General features: G+C 39.5%; 1 protein-coding gene across 1 annotated transcript in view; it reads right to left on the reverse strand.

The window, feature by feature from the left end:
- Positions 1–294: 294 nt before the first annotated feature.
- The window catches only part of ABCC4 (ATP binding cassette subfamily C member 4), a 154296-nt gene continuing 132743 nt past the window's right edge, over positions 295–21847 (reverse strand). Inside the window, exons 30-31 of the mRNA XM_009634600.2 lie at positions 8205–8339; positions 295–3342 (exon numbers count right to left, since the gene is read on the reverse strand). Of these exons, the coding sequence (XP_009632895.1) occupies positions 3235–3342; positions 8205–8339 (243 nt within the window). The 3' untranslated portion in view covers positions 295–3234. The remainder of the gene's footprint in view (positions 3343–8204; positions 8340–21847) is intronic.

Genomic DNA, 21847 nt, shown 5'->3' on the forward strand with positions numbered 1-21847 from the left:
ACGCCTCTCTGCCAAGTGAGCTCTGGTTCTGTTCACTATAGAGAATTTCACCCTTAAAATAAGCAAAACACGAGACAACCTATCCTTGGGAACTGTGTTGGTTTTGACTCTCCCAGTGGTCTTTTGAGGAGGGGTGGAGAAAAGATACACCAAAGTGAATGTCTGAAGAACAATTCTTGAGATCAGAAGCAGCGGATGTTCCTGGTCTTTTACAACCAACCAACCAACAGTTCTGTAACTGATGATTTTCAGTATTACCATATAAAATTGTATCTGATAGAAGTAAGACTCTGGAATACTTTAAGGCACCTCATGGTGAAGAAGTATTTTAAAGTTCTGAATAACTCTGAAGACTGAGTTCTTTTCCCAAGATCCCCAGGAAGGAACGAAGCTTATAGAAACCAGCTTTGCTATTTCCAAATAAAACGTGAAATTTTTCAAAGTGGAAGTTTTGAACTATTTGAACTTTTCTTTAAATGGAAACATAGAACACCTTGCTGGAAAGATAATTCATCCATTTAACAAACCAAGACTTTTCACCAAAGGACGGCCTTTCTCATCCTTGATCTGAGTTTTGCCATTCAGGTACGTGGCACTTTTTCACTCAACTGAAATTAAACGCGTCAGTCAATCTTAACCAGTAAACCAGTCTAAACAAAACAACCACCAACAACAAAACCAACAAAAGCTTCTAAAAACCAATTTCCCCGATTAAAATATTTTTGTTACGTTAAACTAAAAAGATGGGTATAATGCCAGTGACAGACATGAATGACTATCAGTTGTTCTACTCAGCAATTTATGGGCTTCAAGTGTGATTTTGTAAAGAGTTTCTTTTCTCTTATATGGATATTTGATACCTACAGCTAGTAATGTCCTGCCAAAACACGTGAAGAAGCAGAATCAGCATTTTCAGAGATACCTAAAATTTTTGTGCGCATTCAAAAAGCTACAGGATCAAATTAATTCTAGCTTATAGACCGATAGCTAGATCTGTCGGGGTCTCATACCAGTGAGTCTGCAGCAGCCAGCGTTTTGGAGCTCTGCTCTGAAATATAACTTACCATAGATTCATTTCAGAGCTGAAATGAACTAAAACTGTAATTATACCCTTGGTTTCCACATGCATATCTCCTTGGTTCTGATAAAAAAATTATAGAAACTCAAGGTATAAGACCAGAATAATGTACTGTTCCCTTAGAGTATTTAAAAGTCTCAGCGTATTTATGCATCATACTTAACTCTCTTGTAAGAACTAACTATTTAGAAATCAAAAGCATGCGCTATTGTAAAACACAGTTGGACTCTGGATATGCCCAAACTGCTCAATAAAAAAGGTAAACAAATGAGCTCAAGCATCAGACCCCATTAAGTGTCTACACTGCCTTACTGGTCAGCTCACCCTAGCTCTGATTTGGACCACTGGGGCCAGGCTTCTCCATGACAAAGCTTGAGCAGAGTTTGGACACGGTTCACACCATGGAACCCTTCCAAAAAGGCAGGTACAGACAAGACCACGCGAGGTTGCGCCTTCTTCATGCGACACAGCCCCCGAGCATTCTCACAGCAGGACAGCAAGCCTCACTGCAGGGAAGACGCTGCAACAGGGGAACGAGGATTCTGCCTCTCACCACGGGGCTGACTCCCGAGCACAACAAAGCCCTTCTGGAAGAGCCCTCGTGCTGAGACACAGGCTTTGGCCTCCATTTACTTCTCTACAAGGAGAGAGTAATTTTGTATTTGAATCGGTTATTTGCTGGTAGAACCGCCTGAAATGAGGAACATTTGTGTATGCCTTACTTTTAGACCACTGGGTAAGTAACATTTGTGTTACACCGGTAATAACAAGCAGCTTCAGTATTTTATTAAAAAGCACAGTATTTTCTATGCCCTCAGGAGATCTGTTGCCTTTTAAGTCTCTTCTGTGCCCTTTAAACAGTAAGATGAATAGATTTATTTTCTACCGGACCTCAAAGAGTAGGTATCTCACTAAACATGAAAAAATCTGAAGCGGCATAGCACTTGACTTATTTATTTTTTTTAATGCATGGGAATAGTGCCTTTGTGTTAAAGCGCTTTGCTGAATCAGGACATAACTTATGAATACCGAACCTCTCTCTCTCGCTACGCTCTCCTCACTATCAGCAACAGCCACTCAAAACTACTACAGGTTGTACTTTCCTACCTATTCCGGTAGGATGGTAACTTCAAACAGCTCGAGTTCAACAGAACCCCTGATGCAAAACTTTAAATATACTAAGGTTAGATATTTTTAACATATATTTAATGAATTTGTTGTGTACCCTGCAGTTACAGCTTTGGCTTGAAGGCACAAATATTAAGGCACAATAAATGCAAATAATGTATACATTTCAATGTGTTGTGTTGAAGATAACTTTGTACTACACGGTATTTAGGTATAATGACATGTAATTCAAACGTTTCCTCAAGTTATTTTAATACCTTTTTTTCTTTGATAACCTGGATAAAAAGAGGAATGTATGTTAAATTATTTAAATATTTCTTCAGTGCAAATGTGGTAATTTTCTTCTAAAGTACAGAAGACTGAGATTGATTTTTCAGCATTTGGATTTTAGCAAAATAAAACTAATATTTACATTCATCTTGAACAGCATTACTTGAACTATTTATCAAAAAAATAAGGATATAGTACTTTTTGCTATCAAAAAGTATTTTTGGCTGGTTCAATTCTCTTTTCTACCAACCTGCATAGCTACTTATGACAGGTAGAAAGAGAGCAGCGCAAGACAACTCAGTTGTACACTACCAAATCCCCTGCTTAGGCATAGCTGTCATGCTACAAGTGACACTGAAAAAATTTTGGTTTTGCCTGCTCTCAAAGTATTTTCAAAAGAGAAAAAGGACATGTTCGATTTTTTTTGGTAAGCTCCAAATATGCACCCTAGACCTGTTAGGTGTCCTGCACCTGTTTAAATAAAAGAGATCTCTACCACATAACTTCCAAATAAAAACTGAGTCTGCCTAATTTCCTTAGCAAAACAAACATAATTAGTTGGAAAGAAAAACATATTGCACTGAAATTAAAGAAAGAGGGACAGTAAAAATTTTCTTCTCAGTATTAAATAGGAAGGATGTCCAGTGCAAAGAACTGCCCCCTCCCTTTCCTCTTCCGTTGACACTCGCAAACATCGTCACTGAGTTTAGATGACCTCAGGTTTACATTCTGTGGAAAACAGTTAGGGTTATTAGGAATCACAGTGCAGTTTCGGTTATGCATAATGCCGAGGAAGGATCCAAGGAGGAGTCTGTGGCAACTTGACCATTCTGAACAACTTCTGGGTAATTCTTACTGAAGTACACCTAGGAAAAATACCAGATTTTGTGAGTAATTATGCATCAAACAATTTTTTAGTTTCAAATAAAATTTATGGAGATAAATGCAGTAGAGATAAATACATGTCCTTAAGGAATCCCAACAGGAACTTCAGGTTAGTGGCATCCAGTAACTGTGTGTCACTGAAAAATTAGTAAAATTACTATATGGTCTTACATTATAACAAAGTGTGAGAAAAATCCCACACAACCTGTAGATCCACTCAAATTCTGGTAATTCAGATAAATAGATATGGTTTATCACTTTACATTAAACTGATAAGTAAAATCATTTTACTAGCTCAAAACATGGAGATAAATTAAAAACAGGATGACAAAGAAGCTGTGAAATCTTGCGTCCGCACAAGGGTTTCTCATTTTCACACATAAAACGAACACAATGGATTTGGATGTTAATATCAGGTTGTAATCCCTATATTTTACAAACTATGATTGACAACCATTGAAACTTCGAGGTATATGTATGAAATATCCCAGCGTTTAATTTGTGCTGCAGAGCAGTTATAGGGCCTATAGAAATGTGATCTCTGGATAGTGAACCACAATAATGAAAGAAGAAGCAAAAGCTTTAACAATGACTCAACCAAGCAACTTCTCTAAAATGTAAGATGATACCAAATAATAGGACAGTTCTTTGCCAAGCCTTTGAGTTCATGAATTCTACCAATTTCTAGCTCAACTAGAAGAGATACAGGTTTCCTGATAAATGTATAATCAGAACATAAAGGAAATGAAATGCTGTCAAGTTTCACTGTTCCACAATCATCAGTTTTTAGTAGCTGTATCATATCTCTGTTCCTTGACAGATGCGCATAACAAAATGAAATAATGTCAAGACTTGTGTGCTCTTATCTAAAAATGTGTTTGGGTGAAAAAGGACTTCAAATGCAGTTTTTTCAAAGAAGAATGTGAAAAGTTTTGTTTGAGTCTTTAAAAACAGAAAATACACTATCTCTCTGAAGCTGGCACGTGTCACGAGTTAGGTCTCGTAGTCAGACTGCTTTGACTACGGCTTATGAAACATTTCTCCAATTTATATTTGAGAGTGTTGTCAACAAAGTTCAGTTTGTTTGATAATAATGTCCTTTTCATATATATGAATACATGTATAAGACATGCAGGATAAAAAAGAAATAGGAATTCTATAAAAACATTCCTGTAAGTACCACTGTCGTCTTTTGTGCACACATGCCAAGGCAGGATATATGCATCTTTACAAGTTTCAAAGAATATTAAAGGTCTGATTTGAATCAACAAAAGAATTGGAAGTCCTGTTAAGAGGCTTTCCTCGGTAACCAGCCATGATCAGATGCAACAGAGCAAAGTTAATCGGGTGCCTGCCTGCACGCACGCTGCAGAGATGGCAGCCCCGGTTGTGCATTCCCACCTCGTTCCTGGTTTAAAACATAAAACTTTGGCATACTTTTTAATGCCAGCTTTTGAATGTGAATTTTTTTTTTAATGGAAAGTTAACAGAAACCCTTGGCACATTACTAGAGACGTAATGAAATGGCAGCTGCTTTTCAACTGTCTCATTGCAATTCTTCCCCTGAGCCCAATCCCTCAAGATATTAAATGCCCAAGTCTTTATACAAGTTTCTTCCACTGCCAACAGAGCTGCAACCTTTTTAAAAGTAATCACTGAGGTAAGATAACACCTAGTATTTTAATATTTACACATCTGTCATAGCTTTAAAATAAAATAACCCTTATTTTTCCCTCGAAGTACTTCAAAACTGACTGACAGAAAACCAGCTCTAACCTGATGCCACCAAAGCTTGCGGAAAAGCCTCTCTCTCTCAATGCTGCCAAGAGCACAAAGAACACACCAAGTTTTGTTTATTTGAATAACTGAGCACTTTCTTTTCCTTTTTAACTGTTTGATGACTATTTCTCACTTTCCTATAGCATTTGCTCCTAATAGCTTCTTGTAAACTGAGCAAAGATAAAAACAGGGTCTCACGATGCTAAGCACAACTCCGTTGCAGTCACATTCACCGGCTAGTTAATATATACTCAGCGGTCTCCAATTTGAGCTGTGCCTACAATGCTTTCTCTGACATTTGCATGAAAAATGAGGATATTGAGTGACCAAGAGAGACATACGAATAGCAACGTTGGATCAACGCAGAAGCCTGAGCGAAGGTTCCAGCAACAGCTCAATCTTGCAATGCTCAGCTAAGATGCCCACAAGATTTTTTTGGGAAATTAGGTTTCTTCAAAGATGTCCAAGTTAGTCTTCCAATATAAGATGTGTAGTCCCTCTTCAATAGCACTTAAAGGACATATGCCAAATCTATATTGTTCCAGAAAATGCATTTGAAGTCTCACCTTACCGAAAGAAGCTCTTGGTACAAGTTTGTTCTGCGCAAGATTCAGGTCCAAAATGCAATAAATCAAATACTCACTGCCAAAGCATAGCCACATTCCAAACCATTTCACTTAGCAACCCACTGTAATGCCTTTTGAAAAGTATGTATATATGTCATATTACCATTTCGTTTTATGTGCAGCATGCTGTTTTTCAACAAGAGAAAAAAAGCTGTTCTTCATAAAAACAGTTCTTAGTAACCACAGTAGGAATGTAGGAGACCAACAGCAATACATGTAACGGACTTACTAGTGTAAAAAGAAAAGCCATTGGAATCAGCTCTTCTGACTAAGCAACTTCTCTGAAAGTATGCGTGAAGCACAAGGGACAGCAATAACAAAAACTTTGAATTAATGTCCAAGTCCTTCAAACAGAAAGAACTGTAACTGTGCTTCTGGGTAGCTGCTGACTGGAGATATAGTCTCTCGATTCTCATATTTTTGGGCTGAGTGTGGATAAGCACCATGCTTTGCATTCTTGGCAGATGCTAAAGCTTGTATCTGCCTTCTAGCTTGGGAGTTAGCAAACTTTTTCATCAAACCACATTTCAGCAGAGACTGGTTCCTGGATCTCTTCCCTTCCTGTACAAAATCACATAACATTGATGTGGTAACTGCAGATGACTATATGGGCAAGTAACATCAGGCAATTATTTTTATATATTTTGAATTATCTTTGAATGCAATTGTGCAACTGGGGAGGGCTGCAGGGAAGGAAGGAGAGACAGCATGACACAGCTAAATCTCTGCAGATGACAGCTGGACAGCCTCACCTCTTGCCATTCCAAGGACCAAGCCTTAGGAAGCTGGCCTTCACTTCACAGACAAACACTGGTCACATGAATTTGAAGCTATCCTTTTAAACTTCATTTATATAACCTCCAGATTGTCATACACATACCATAAAAAACATGGCTATCCCATTCTTTTCTAGTAATAAAATATAAGAAGCTACACTGCAGCAATGATGAAGGACAGCAGGACTCATTACATAGTCTAGTTAAGGACAAAGCTGTTTCCTCAGTTCTGCAATTAGTGCCATGCATGAATTTAGTGTATGCTCTTAGCTACAAAGCTTCACTCAAAAAACTCTTTAAAAGAAACCCCAAGAGGTTTCAGCAGCTCTAAAAAATTTCTAAGAATATGAACAGACACAGAAATATCTTCCCTAATCTTCAAAAAGTCCAGTAAAATAGGCTCCAAGCAGGAGCACGCAACCTCTGTGACAGCATAATTTTTTTTTTTTTTTTCCAACTTGCTGGAAATGCCTCTATTTTTACTAGGAAATAGCCAGGCACCTGCCATTTTGTTTCCTGTCTTTATGTGTTGCTTCCCGTCTACCGGTCTGCCGTTTCCCCAGGAAAGAGCATGGAGTTTGTGCTCCCCTAGCTCTGCTCCACACATCCAGCAACTTGAGGAGAGGAAAGCATAAAAGCTAGAGATAAGACCTTTGCCTCTTGTCTTGAAAAGGCTCTCTTGGGTCGCTACGTGCCTGACATCGGTGCCTTACTTGCACGCTGAAAGTAAAGCAACGTTGACTATGAAGCAAGCTGCTGCCAAACTGCGCACTGCCAGTGTCAACTGCAACTTCATTGGCACTGAGGGGAATAAACCCCTTGCTCTGGACATCTTGTGTGGTAAATCATCAAGAAAAAAGAAATCAAGTCAAAAGCTAGTCAAAATGAGTTCCTCAACCACAGGTCAATTTTTTTATCTTCTTATCTCTGCTTCAGCTTTCCATCTGAAAAGTGGAGATGATACAGCCTCACCTCAGAGGCATATTATGAAAATGAATCCATTGATGTTTCTTAAACACTTTGATTGCCAGAGGAATGCTCACAATTACGCTAATAATGCTGTTCTCTGAGTAGGATTTGAATAGTAAGCAGTGAATCAGGCACAGAGCCTTGTAGGGAACAAGGAGGCAACAAAACATTCAACAGCTGTTTCTCAATTGAGCCCTGCTCATCCTATGTGCAGAATAGAGAAAGGGTACAAGAACAAAGAGAAAGCACAAAAGTAAGAATGTGATTGCACCCCCAGAGACCATAACATAACACACAGGTACTGAACCTCAAACTAAAATCTGATGGGCCCTTTAAAAATATGGAAATAACAGATAAATGCTGGACTCCGCAGCCCTGACACGGTTTTACAGCAAGTTTTTCTACAATCAATGCCCAGCACAGGTGAGTATGTCATACATTATCTACACTTACCATTTTGTGTACAAACAGATAGATGCAAGAAATCCAAACAGTCTTTCAACTCAGGGTATATAAATACACTTATCATTTGGAAGTCTGTGTATATCCCACTAAAAAAAAGCACTGAAAACGATGTCTGCCTTGCAAAGCTGACAGCTTCTTTAGCAGAAGGCTTACTATAACACTGAATACGCTATCCTGAGATAAACAAACTGCAGAGACAAACTTAATTATCCCTTCTTCTAAAATTACCCGTTTTGCTGTTTCAATCAGAGAAGCTGCTTCAGTCTTGCCCACTTGTTGCACCATTTTGTAAAACAAGCCATCTTGTTCTTGCAGCAAAATGTAAGGTTCACCATATTCTTTCAGTCTCCCTGCATCCAAAACCTGTTAAATGAGCAGAAACCAACATATTAACATAAGAAATTCAAACCCAAATGTTAGAGACTGCAAGTAAGGGGGGAGTGTATGCACTTTAAGTGCTAAGATGAATTTTGTATCCTGAAAATGAAATATGTCCTCTTCGAAGAGCATAGCGCTTTTTCGGTTTATAGACCTGTTGTACAATTTTAAGAGTGCCCTACAGCTATTCCACCTATAGGAATCCAATGCAAAGTTATGCAGAGCATGGAAATACAATGTTTGTGAAGCCAACAAAGCAGATTATAAGATTCATTGTGTAAGAAAGAAACAAAGAGGCCTAAAATGGGCTCCGAAGTAAACAGCTGTGGGTAAAAACCACGCAATAACCACCAAGATGGTTAAGGGAGAATAAGTAGGTCTTTTGGATTAGAGGAGGTGAAGATGTAATTAAAGAAAATGAGGGTGTTGCTAAAACGATAAACAATATCTTGCATCAGTTTTTGCCAACTGCGTATTAGAAAGATACTTACCCTGAACCTATTCTTTCTAGGTAAAAAAAGATGAGATGCCACCAGGGACATAGGTGCCCAAAAGAGAGGAAGGGAGAAGAAAAAAACAACAAAGAAATTAAAAAGGCATTAAGTCAGTAAGCCACAGAGGATATATACAGCCAAAAATATCAGAAAAAAATTAAGAATGAGCTGATTGAACCTCTAAGAAGATATTCTCATACTAGTGACTCTATTTAAGGGCTGCATGGTAGCAAATACTGCACTTACATTTTGAAAAGCCTTACGGGATTCATTCAGAGGACTTTTAGACTAGCATATGTATTTTGAGATAAGACAGCAATTTAGTTAAAAAAAATCATTAAAACACAAGTAGAAGACACACAGATCACGGGTCGAATTTGTTCTCCATGGTTTTAGCAAAAGTAAATTGTGCCTCACAGATCTGATACAATTCTTAAGGCACCAGAAGAAAACTAAAGGAGAAATGGTGCATATGGATCTCCAGAAAGGTATTCGGGGCAACTAAATAGCTGTGCTGCGAGGGACAAACATTTTTCAAGAACCTGGACAGAAAACAGAGATTAGAAATAACCAGTGCATTTTTCTTTGTGGAAAGCTAAACAGGTAGGAACTGGTGCGAGCCACATCGTTCTGGCATATGTGGTAGCTACGTATGTGTTAGTCCTCAGAAAAAGGAGTTATCAGAAAAGCGACAAACCTGCAAATGACACAAAAATGTGCAGGTAAGTCTAGACCAGAGGAGATTTAGATACACCTAACTAACTGAAGAGAACGAGAAACACTGTAGCAGGGAAAAGTCAATATTGACAAATGCAATGCCCTCAAACACTTAACAGGCTTATAAATTAATGGTATTGACTCAAGTACTTTACTCCATGTGTAGGAGCTGTGAAGTTAAAAAAAAAAAAAAAGAGAAAGAATTTATGTGAGAAAACAAAGTAACTCAGAAAATATTTTTGTTCTTATATAAATAAAAAACTGAATACACATGCCATACTATTGAAAAAGATATTGCCACAACAGAGGGACTTCAAGGACCCATAACCCAAGCCATAATTGTGGTGTACATACTTGTAAGGCGGGGGGAAAAAAAGACCTAAAAAACTGGAGCTGTTGATTTCAGGAAAGAAATGAATAAAAGGTGTTATGAGGACAACTTCCAAAATAACAAACATAGTTTGCAAACTTCTGTTTGCAAGAAGAAACTCCAATAAGCTTGGAGACAAATTCAAAGCCCTGTGAGGAAACTTTCAGACATGCACCCTGCCTGTGCAACTCCTTAAAGCAAAACATCCTCATGGCCGAGATCTCCAAGCGGCCTGGACCCCCGTTCGCAACAAAACTGGCAGCGAAGCAGGACAGGGGAGCTGACCCCTTTGCCTGCACTGCTGTGAGAATCACACGCTGCCGACATCGTGGGCGACTTGTTTGACACCAGGGAGCCGGCACCAGGGGAAAGGCGCCCACTCCTTCGCTTCCGGTTCACTTAAGTACATGGCATTTGAATGGAAAATAACTCAGCCAACAACAGCAGCATAATTACATCTAATTTTATAAATTGTATGCAGAGAAACCTTTTAGAAGTTATTTGCTATTTTCAAAAGCTCGTCTCTTAGAGCCCCCATTTTACACCGTGATTTTCCTTTGCAAGCGACTTCCAATACTGTTCGGTATACAGCTGAAGAAAGTGCTTGTGGAAAGATTTTAAAATATTAGTAATATTGCATAGCGCAACATATAGTCATTTAATATACACCAGATGCAGTATTTCACCTGCAAAGGTATACTTGTGCACATGTTGATTTTTCAGTGTACTTAGCCCTATCCCATTTAGTCTGAATATTTAAGGATTAATTATAAATATAATTTTAATGGAAATCTTTTATATACTACAGTATGTCACAGGTAAGGACAGCTTCCTTAAAAATGCAATAAATTAATTTATCATATACAGTCCAACATAATAATTAAATTGGGGTGCCACAACATAGGACATCTCTGGTGCCTTGAATAAGTAAAATTTTTTTAGCATAGCACTAGATAGACACTCCTTAAGAAAGAAAACAAAACTCATCCTCATTAAATGGGTCTCTCACAAGTAAAAAACCACAATGGAAAAGTAGAGGGGTTTTAATAATTTATATTACTGCTGTATCCAAATTTTAACATAAAAACTCATCCTCATTAAATGGGTCTCTCATAAGTAAAAAACCACAATGGAAAAGTAGAGGGTTTTTAAAAATTTATATTACTGCTGTATCCAAATTTTAACATTAATTTTGCAAATATCTGAAACAACCACAAACATGGATAATCTTTCTCCTCCAGAGAACCTGGGAGGGAAAAAAGAAAGATTTATTCTTCCTTGACAAGTTTTAAACAGCCGAGTCCAGAAGAGTGACTGGTGTCTAGAAAAATTCCATTCACATTTTAAATAAATCATTAATCTATTCCTACCCTTTTCTTGGGGAATAAAACCAAAATAGACAGAACGAATATAGGGAAAACAAGCCGTGTTACTTTTGTTAAAAATCTGAAATGAAAAATAAAGAATGAAACTGAACAGACAGTATCATTCCTACAAGTCTGAGATAGTCCATAAAGCCTATTCACCAGGGGAAAACACTGTTTCTACTAACTGCTGTCATCTATGAGACAATGGAGAAAATTTAAGCTGGTTTACTTGGTGGTTATACATTTATATGTTTATACATTTATTAAAAAAGGCTTAGACAAAGAGATAGGTACTCTTCTTTGAAGAAATATGTGCTGATAATATTTAAATAAATAAATAGGTACTTTGGCTAAGGCTTTGCATACTCTTACTCACTGACTCCAAGCCAAATTAAAATCATTAGGACTTCAAAAAGCCAGCTAATCATTCAGGAGAGGTGGAATCTGGTGTTTACCAGCCGCATATTTTCTGATCAAACTTGCATGCAATGCTTATCACTGCACAGTACGACCGAATCGAACCCAGATGCGTTGCAAGGCAGTTGTACCAGTGGAACTTGATATAGAAACGCCAGAGAAGCTTGTAGCTGGTGAGATCAGATCAGCAGGGCGATTACGGAGGACACACGCAGGAGCACAGGACTCTGAATCAGATGGGGAGTCCATTATAGGCTTTAACACAGGTATTGACAGAGGGGAATTTGGGACAAATCATTCGACTTTTCAGTTCCTTGGTCCGACTCTTTGTAAAATCCACCAAATAAAGACTCATAGTCATTCTGTGGGAGTTAACTGCCTGTGAAATACTTAGACAGCCCAGGGTAAAATAAAAACAAACACAAAAATGCGAAGTAGTCATACATAAAGCAGAGCCAGATTCTCCGCTGTCTTGCACTGGCAGCTTCTTTTACCTCGCCTGCACTGTTCTTGCCTTTGCAGTCACATCCTTATGACTCCAACAGGATTTTCTCAAGTGGAAGAGTAACTCCAACAGTACAAAATTTACAAAATTGACTGCTGGTGATCATGCAAAAGAAAGCATGCAGGAAAATTCTTATTCAATGGCATTTGCTCATGTCCTTGTGTAAGATGAAACTCTTCTTTACTTACAGCTATCCAAATTATCCTTACTCAAGTATTCAGGCATCTTAAGTTCAAACAGGGCTCAAATGCTATATTCTTCTTAAGTAAAATCCTCTCATGCCACCTAATTCCACTCCATCTAATGTTTCATCCTGGTTGAATAGTCTGGGGCAGCGACTGCTGATCCCAGCTGTGATTTTTTCAGAAGAGTAAGCACCATGTTGGGTAGAAGGCAAGACAGTTTCGAACAGCACTTTGTTTTGACACAGAGGTACAGAATAACATAGGAAGAGTGAGATGAAAAATGGCAGGGAAGGAGAGTGAAACAGAAAAGTAGCATTTGAATCTGACCGACCTGCAAAGGCAAACATGAAAAGGGAGCATTAGCCATTTACATGTGTTGTTTATGTTAACTCTAGCTAGCACAGAAGACTATTTGCCCATGCCATAAAAATGTTGCTGAACTAAATTTGTGTAAGATTTGGCAACTACAAAATAGTTGCCTCGTCTGTACCCTACCCAGGTATCTATCTCCACTTTGCCTAGGTGTCCCCCCAAAACCCCCAAACTCTGCAGTATTTCCATTCCATGGCCTCATAGTTTCATGTATTAACCATGACAAAAAAGCAGGGGAGGGCAGGCAAAAAGGAAAATATAAAATGATGAAAAAGAAATCAGAGATCCATTTCACAAAGAAAAGAGAAATGGGACAACGAATGATGAGGATACTGCATCACGAGAGTCCAGTTTGCAGCAGAGACCTGGGCAGCAGAACCAGGACGGCACCTTTTCTCCCTGATGATCCCTGCAACCAATCTATGTTTTCTGTTGCACAGGATTTTGGAAAAGAAAATATTCACTTTGTAAGTAAATTAAAATCTTCTCTGTGGATTAATGTAAGTAAAAGAAATGCCATTAGCCACAGAAAGAGAAGGAACATGGCCCCTTAAAAACGCTGTAACAAACACCATGTACTTATGGCTATCCATAGACACAAAAAAGAAAGTTCTAAATCCTGCATTTTCTAACTTTCAGCAACAAAAGCAGACAAACCAAGAGAACAATAGTTATAAAACATTCTGAGAAAAAAACAGTCCAAGGTTGGAAGTGTTCAGCAACAGAGGAGGGGGGTATGGGAATTTATTTCAATTATTATTGAGGAATGACTAGTATTCCTATTCACGTTCATCTTGACCATAAAGCCAGAGGGAAAATGGGACATTTAAGAGTTGATCATAAATGTTTTTATTTCCTATTCAAAAGGAAAATAATTCAAGCAAATTATCTCCTAGGGAATACATCTGATTTAATTTAGACTTGGAGAAGACATCACCAAACAACAAAATTATTATTAAAGTTCAAAACTCTGCTAGGAGTACAACTTTGAACAATGTTTTCCTCAGAGAGCATACATCAAGATGATCTTCAATAAAGTCCTGGGAAGAGGAGAATATTCAGGAGATGCTTCTGGTTACATCATATTATAAGAAATATATTTACCCAAGACAATACATAGCTTTGTGGGTAAGAGTCAACAGCCTGTGCTCCAGTTGGCATTAAGTTCAGATGCAAGCATGTTCTGTCTCTTCCGCCTCATCATGGTTTGTTAAAACAGATCAGAAACATGTACATACTTTGCTGAAGAACCGTTTATAAATATCAACCTATAAACAGGTTTGCGAACATCGAAGAACATTGAGAAGGCTACAAATGTAACTTAGGAACCACTTTAAAGGGTTTTTTTTTTCTTCTTTTTAAGCAGTTTTTCCTTCCCCCTCCCTCCCCCCCTTTTGTAATTTTTGGTGGTGGAGCTTTGTTCGGCTGTCTTTTGGTTTTTTGTTTTGGGTTTTTTTTCAGTCTTCAGGTTTAATCGAAGCATTCCCCAAAGCTCCTTCAGGGTTCCTATATAAATTACCCTATAAGTAACTCCAGATAAATTTGGTGCCAAATAACGTACATTTCATATATCATGTGTACAAACAAAGCAGAGCATACTTGGGCATGTACCTTCTTATAAACTGAATTATTATTTTCAGACTTTCCAAATATTTCACCTCAGCGGAGCTTAACTGTGCTGTAAAAATGCCAAATCTGCCACTGGTCACTGGGATTTGACACGTACCCCCTGCTTCACAGAAAAGGCAACTTCAGACATTTTATTCTGTAACCAGAAATAGTGGATTTCTTTAAATTAAAATTACTCTTGAGATATAACTTAGGGAAAATTGAGCATGCAGTGCTGCCTGGTAAATTGTTCCACATATGAACTATCTTTACTTTTCTTGTAGAGGCTTAAAAATCTACCTTTTTCTCCATCTGATGTCACGCCACTGTAAGCTGGCTGGAATGTTGTGGGGAAAAAATATCAATTATGTATGTAGTAATGAGTCTTATTCTACTGATAATCATTCGATATTAACTCCTTCTATATCTTGTTGGAAGAAAGAAGCCTGTTAACCAGTCACTGTAGATGTTTCCTGTATTGTTCGGTTTCCTCACCTCAAAATATCTGATATACCAGTGCAAGTCCAAACCTTTCCCTTAAGAGAGTATGAAGGAACCTCATGCCAGCAGTTCTTACCAACAGCTGTACACACTAACAAAACTCTCCTTTGGTCAATCAGTAATGACTGTTTCCATCACTGTAAAGCCACATTTCTCAATTGGGATTGCAGAATGGCTCAAATGTGGCCCTGAAGTGATAAAAGATATACTTCAGCTTTTGAGGGTCTTAGAAAGTTAGATAAGCTACAAGGATATTACTCTTTTCAAGAGGGTAAGGAATATTGTTGCAGACGACTGGGCACATCTCTTGGTTTTATCAGTTTCTGATGACAATGAACTTGTGGCTCAGTTGCCATGCACAGTTTTACCTTATCAGAAACTCTCTGCTCAAAGCATCAGCCACCAGCGTGTCCTGTGCTAATTTGCTTTTAAAAAGTAATATAGTATTTCTGAGAGAGCAAAAAATCCTTCTCTAAAGATGTGTTAGTATTTCTAGTATGGTCTGGATTCCACACTATTGTCTTTGAAGAACCATGATCCGACCGTCCTGTCCTTATACTGATGGAAACACATTCACACACAAATGCCTGACAGAACGAGAGATCGACGCTCATCAAACATTGGCTTCACTTCCTGCAATAATTCAAATACAGCTCTTCATCTGAATGCTCCCAGCTGAAGTACTGCTTCAATAATTACTTGTTTTATTTAGGCAAAAGAAGAATCTTGTTGGACAGCCCTCTTGAAATGGGAGCAGCTTTTAAGAACTCAAAGATGCCGATATTTTGGAGAGGTGTGGCTTAAAACTGGCCAAGAAAATCAACAATCCTAGTATCTTTTCAAGCTCATTGGGATTTTGACTCATTTTAGAGACAGCTGGGCCAGGTGTGGTATTTACAACTGTTGTAGACACTTTATTTCAGCTGACAACACTTGCTCTGATATGTGTCCATGGCATATATCTCATTATTGTATTCAAAACGTGGCCTAAACACCAATACAATATCTTCTCTTAATGGTAAAGATGCATAAATTAGTCAGCTTTGAAAACAATGTATTCACTGTTGGTATTTGTTGAACTCTATTATTAAATTCCAAGAAAGAAAATTGAAGGATCTGGTTTTCCCTTGTGGTTTGCTAAACATCAACCCAGTTTCAGAAGACCTAGGAACAGTGGAAACTGCCTTTGTTCAGATTCAAACCAGAACCGATAATTTCTGAAAAATCACTTGTTAAGTACTCAGCTCTTCCAGAAACTCGGCAAGTCTTGAGTTACCAAATGAAAGGAGAAACCTAATGGTTCGCAGGCCCTTTGCTCTCCATCAGTTGGCCAGATGGGCTCCAACACAGCCAAGAGCCAAGCAGGTAGGTTGGCATTAATCACACACAACATCTGGTGGAACTGCTTAAAAACTCCGAAGAGTCTCCCTGAAATATTTCATCAGCCCTTATAGTTAAGTGTTGAGATCTTTCTTAAGTTTTTGCATTTGATTGTTTGGATCCTGGAAATCTGGACAACCAGACAATTTACCAGTCACCTTACAGAACACATGTACACAAACAACGTTTTTGCTGTGTGCATACTGATATTGGGATTCAGGTACGCTGAGACCAAGTATTCTTTCACCTTCCCCCTGCAAGGCATCTCACCTATCACCATTAATTTCTATCTTGTGCTCCACGCAGGTCCCCTTCTGTGACTCATTCATATTCTTACCTTCACATTTCTTTACCCAAGAGACTTTGGTCCCACAGCACAGCTGGGATTTTTCTTAGGTTGAATAAAAAAAAATAAATTTAGTTCTTATATTCCCTAGTCCATATTTTCAAGACAGAGGCTTAGTCAAAAAAAGGAGTTTAATTATTAGTGTTTGTTCCTTTTGAATAATGACAGCAGGTGCACAGATATTAATGTAGCAACATTACTGTGGATTACTGGATTCAGATCCACAAGGTACTTTAAGGTTTCTATAAAGAATTAGGTGCCTAAGTATCTTTGGAGACCTGATGCCTAGTTTTGAAAATTTGGCTTTCATTCAAGCTACTATAATACATTAAGCTCCCTTTATATTCTTGTAACAGAATAGACTTCAATAGCATAAGTATAATATCCAATAATATTTCACCACACTCCAGATACTGGGCCAATATAAGGTCAAAAACCCTTTCAGCTCTGTTACAGAACAAAAAAAAAAAAAAAAACCCCAACCCATTTTATACCCTTGCAGTTCTCTTTCTTTAGAATTTTGAAGGACTGAACAACAGCTCTGAATGTAGCCCTAATTCTACTTTTCACAAAGTTTCATGTTTTACCATCCCAGGCTCCAGGAAAATTTACAGTCTTGCCAATTGACCTCACTTAGACATCTTATGCACTTGAGGGCCTGTATCTGACAGCAGGTAGCTCTGCACCAAAGAAATAGTCCTACACGTACATACTTAAGATGAGAGAGTCAACGCTAATGGCGACACGCAAGGTTTTCACAAAGAACTCTTCTACAACTAGGACTGCACATTTCTGTGTCTTGTGACCTACAGAATCCCCCCTAAACAGAATGTCTAAGATTTACTGTAAAACACATACGTTTTCCAGTGTTGATATTTAAATAAGTGGCAAAAAGCCACCAAAAGAAAAGCCAGTAGAGCACAGCGTTTATGGCTTTAACTCAGTATTACTAACTTAAGTGTACCACCTTCCTACATTCTCCACATCTTCATCTGAAGCTAGGCCACTGCAGCAAAAGCTCACATGAAGGTATCCTGTAGGTAGGTATCATCAGATAGGGTAGCTGGGGCTCCCCAACTCCTTCAAGAGCTCTGCTTCTCACTGGGCTGCACATTTGGACACCCCCATGCTTATTCTCCCTCTAGCTCCATGAGTCTTGCATTTCTGGCAGCACAATCCTTCAAAGGGAAGGGTGGAGACTGGTCTTAACCTCACTGCCCTGTGTATGCTGGTGGGTATGGCATCTTCCTGGGAACAGGGAGCATCGCATCCAGACCTCCTCAGACAGAGGACAATGTAGAGCACAGATTTCTGTGCTTCCTGAAAGAATGCTGTCATCCCCACGCTAAGGAAGGGCAGCATTGCCATCGCTATCATGTTTGCATAGGTGTCCATTAACACCATTGCCTTATCTCCAACTAGATGGATGAAGGATATGAATGTGCAATACTGTGTCTGATCCCAGAACTCCAGAGAGACACAAGCGCTCAGACCTTGTCTACTGCACAGCATTTTCTCCCTAGCTGTAGGCGATTCCCCTTTCACCATACAAACTGCCTGGATTTCTCTCCAGAGTTTCCCCTTTGCTTTCAAAATGTTTACACCTGCTCTTGGTGGACTGATTGCCCTGCTGAGGTTATATGGCTACAGTGGATGAAACACAGTGCCTGGTTTATGAGGCCCTGCTGTTCCACCATGGTAAACGTAACGTTAGAAAAATGAGAACGAGGGAGGCTTATCAGAAAGACGTGGGAAGTAATTTTCTATTGACCGAAAAAACAACTCAAGTCTGGCTGTGAAGTTCATTGTATTGTTACCCTGAATATTAGTCATTTCAGAATGTAACCAGAACAGGTTTTCCCATAAATAAATCAAATCTCTTCCCATGATTCTCTTAATCAAAAGCTTCCTATTTGAATGACAGTTTTTAATTACTAGATCAAGTTCTGCCTGCATAAAGAGTTTCCATTTCAAAGAAGTATTACACTGATATGAAAAGTCTCTGTGGAGAAACATCCTTGTCATTGGAAAATGCACAAGTTTTGACTACTCTGTGGCTTTCCTATAGAGAGACCGTGGCACGGCCTATAGAGCAAATAACTGCATCAGGCTCTTGCCAGATGCATGTGTATGTACTTAATTTGCTACTGATCCACTACTTCCTAGGTAAGCCCTAATTTCTGTATGCTTCTGTTTTCCCCTCCGTAAAAGCACAGTTTCTAAGAAGTATTTCTCAACCTAGAGAAGGAAGCAGAGAGGAGGGGGAGGAGTGGGTGATGGGGATTTTGCTAGATCCCACTGGAAGTCTTGGGAGTGGTGCCTCTTGGCTGCCCCAGGCTGCTCCTGGCTGAGTTTGGAGAGCTGCAGATGCAATTTATGTAAAAGGCCCTCACCCTCTAAGGTGAGGACAGGACAGGGAAGCAGCTGTTGTGGTGGCAGGGAAGCTATGTGGAATGAGGGGCCAGTGGCGCGAGCCTGAGCTGAGCTTCTGCCAGGATTTGCCATCACAGAAGAGGCAACTGCAGCATTTACCCATCCCATCCTCCCCTCCTGCCAGGGAGCAGGGTGGCTGCCTGTGCCAAAGAGCTAAAACGGGTACTACTAGCACCCAATGGGAGGAGTTACAACCTGGATACTCAAAGTAATGAAGAAAAAGGAATGAGAAAATGTCCTGAGACTCTGGAGCAGCAGGGGGCGGGGGGGGGGGGGGGGGGGTGACAGGGACAGATGGGGGGGGAAGAGTTTGAAAACCACTGGATTATAATTTTATGGTAGTATTATTTGATGGTCTGACTTAACAAGTCTTTCCAACTTTGGTTCCAAAGATTGTATGGATACTTCCCTATCTCACCCAGGTGTTTGAAGCTTAATTAATTAATGTTTGTAAAGAGCGTTACAATTTCCAGATGAAAGGTCCTATGCAAGTGCAATGTAGTATTACTCATTGAGGTGATTAGGTTAGAGAGTATCATGTTACACAATACATCTCTTCCCTCAATGATTTTAAGTGTTTGAAGTTCTGATAAAATGTGTTTATCACTAAGATAGATATAATGGAAATGCTCTTAAGGTGTGACCTGGATTATGAAACCAGAGGTATGGTTTTGGGAATGGAACAAACGAGAATTAAAACAACTCCCGAGGCCAGATTTGTCTACAGTTGTATAAAACGTATTCTGTTCTCCCTTTTTTTCCTCTTCCAGTAGGCTTTTCTTCTCCTCTAAAATAGAACCGGTTATTACGATGGGTGTGAGCAGACATGCAACAGTTCACGTTCAGTTCCTATTTCCATACTCATCCAACTCGACATTTTCTCATAACTTTCTCAAAATTATTTTCTGTTCTAATTTTTTTCTTTTTTAATGTTTGGATTAATCCTAAACTTTTTCTTTTTGGGAAGTTCTGGTTTAACCAGCAGTTAAATAGAATTAAATCAAAAGCTTGTGGACAATGCCAAACTGGAGAATGCAGTCAATATGCTTAAGACAGGGTTGGCATTCAAAGCTATTTAGATCTAAACAGGCTAAAGGCACAGGTCAGCATGAACTTCATGATGCTTCAATGATGATGACAGCTGCAAAGTCCTGAATCTGGAATGGACTGACCCCCCCCGCATCAGTACCACTTGGGGAATAGCTGCCTGGGCATCAGCTGTGCTGAAAGGGAGGTGGGGTCCTGGTGGTCAGAAAGCTAAACAGGAGTCAAGCAGTGTGCCATGGGTATCAACAGGAGTGCAGATCAAGGGAATTGCTTTATTCAGTGCTCGTCAGATCAGATCTGGAATATGGTGACCAGTTTTGACCCCTCCGTAGAAGAAAGATGAGGGGTAGATTGGAGGAAGCTTGAAACGGGGTCACCAGGGCGGTCAGTGGACTGAAGCACTTGAACTATGAGGAGAGGCTGACAGAGCAGGGCTTGTTCACCCTGGAGAACAGATGGCTTCAGAGGACTTAACAGCAATCTTCCCATACCTACAAGGAAGTTCCTGAGAAGACAGAAGCAGGCTCTTTAGTGAGATACACAGTGGAAAAACAAGAAACAATTGCCATGAACTGAAGGGAGGCTTCAACTGGATACAAGGAAAAAAAGATTTTGTGGCAGGTTGCCCAGAGAGACTGTGGAATCTCCATCTTTGAAGGTTTTCAAGACCCAATTGGAAAAAGCCTTGAGCAACCTGATCTGAAATTAGTGCCGACCCTGCTTTGAGCAAGAGGTTAGACTAGAGACCTCCTGAGCTCCCTTTCAATCTGATTCAATGGGAGGGGAGGAAAACCTTAGTTTGTGTTCAGGAATGGGCTTGGACTTTTGTGATTGAGTTGAGAGTTGAACAAGTTTTCTCAAAATTTGTTTGAAAAGTAACTTTACTCATTATTTGTCAAAAGACAATTGTTAATATGCCAACTGCCAGGTTCCATCTCTGTTCTTCCCTCATTTTCTAACAAACATACCATGATAAAAAACAACAGAGATTTGGGATGGCTTATAAATGAAGGCATTATTGCACCTAGAGGTCTCAGCTAAAGGAGGAAAAACCCCAGGGTTTTAATAATACCAGGTAATGAAGAACAATACACTTCAGTTTGTGCATTTTTACTTTTTAAAAAGAATCTGCATGTGCTGGTTTTGGCTGGGGTAGAGTTAACTTTCTTCACAGTAGCTGGTACGGAGCTGTGTTTTGGATCTGTGCTGGAAACAGTGTTGATAACACAGGGCTGCTTTCGTTACTGCTGAGCAGCGCTTACACAGAGTCAAGGCCTTTTCTGCTTCTCACCCCACCCCACCAGCGAGGAGGCTGGGGGGGCACAAGAAGCTGGGAGGGGACACAGCCAGGACAGCTGACCTCAACTGACCAAAGGGATATTCCAGACCATATGACGTCATGCTCAGCACGTAAAACTGGGGGAAGAAGAAGGAAAGGGGGCACATTCAGAGTGATGGCGTTTGTCTTTCCAAGTCACCATTACGTGTGATGGAGCCCTGCTTGCCTGGAGATGGCTGAGCACCTGCCTGCCCATGGGAACTGGTGAATTCCTTGCATTGCTTTGCTTGCGCGTGTGGCTTTTGCTTTACTTGTTAAACTGTCTTTATCTCAACACAAGTGTTTTCTCACTTTTAACTCTTCTGATTCTCTCCGCCATCCCACCAGGGAGAAATGAGCGAGTGACTGTGTGGGACTTAGTTGCCGGCTGGGGTTAAACCACTACACTGCATCAAGTTAAATTTGTGAATTG

Source organism: Egretta garzetta, unplaced genomic scaffold (genome assembly GCF_000687185.1).
Source record: "Egretta garzetta isolate BGI_Z169 unplaced genomic scaffold, ASM68718v1 scaffold442, whole genome shotgun sequence".
Lineage (NCBI taxonomy): Eukaryota > Metazoa > Chordata > Aves > Pelecaniformes > Ardeidae > Egretta > Egretta garzetta.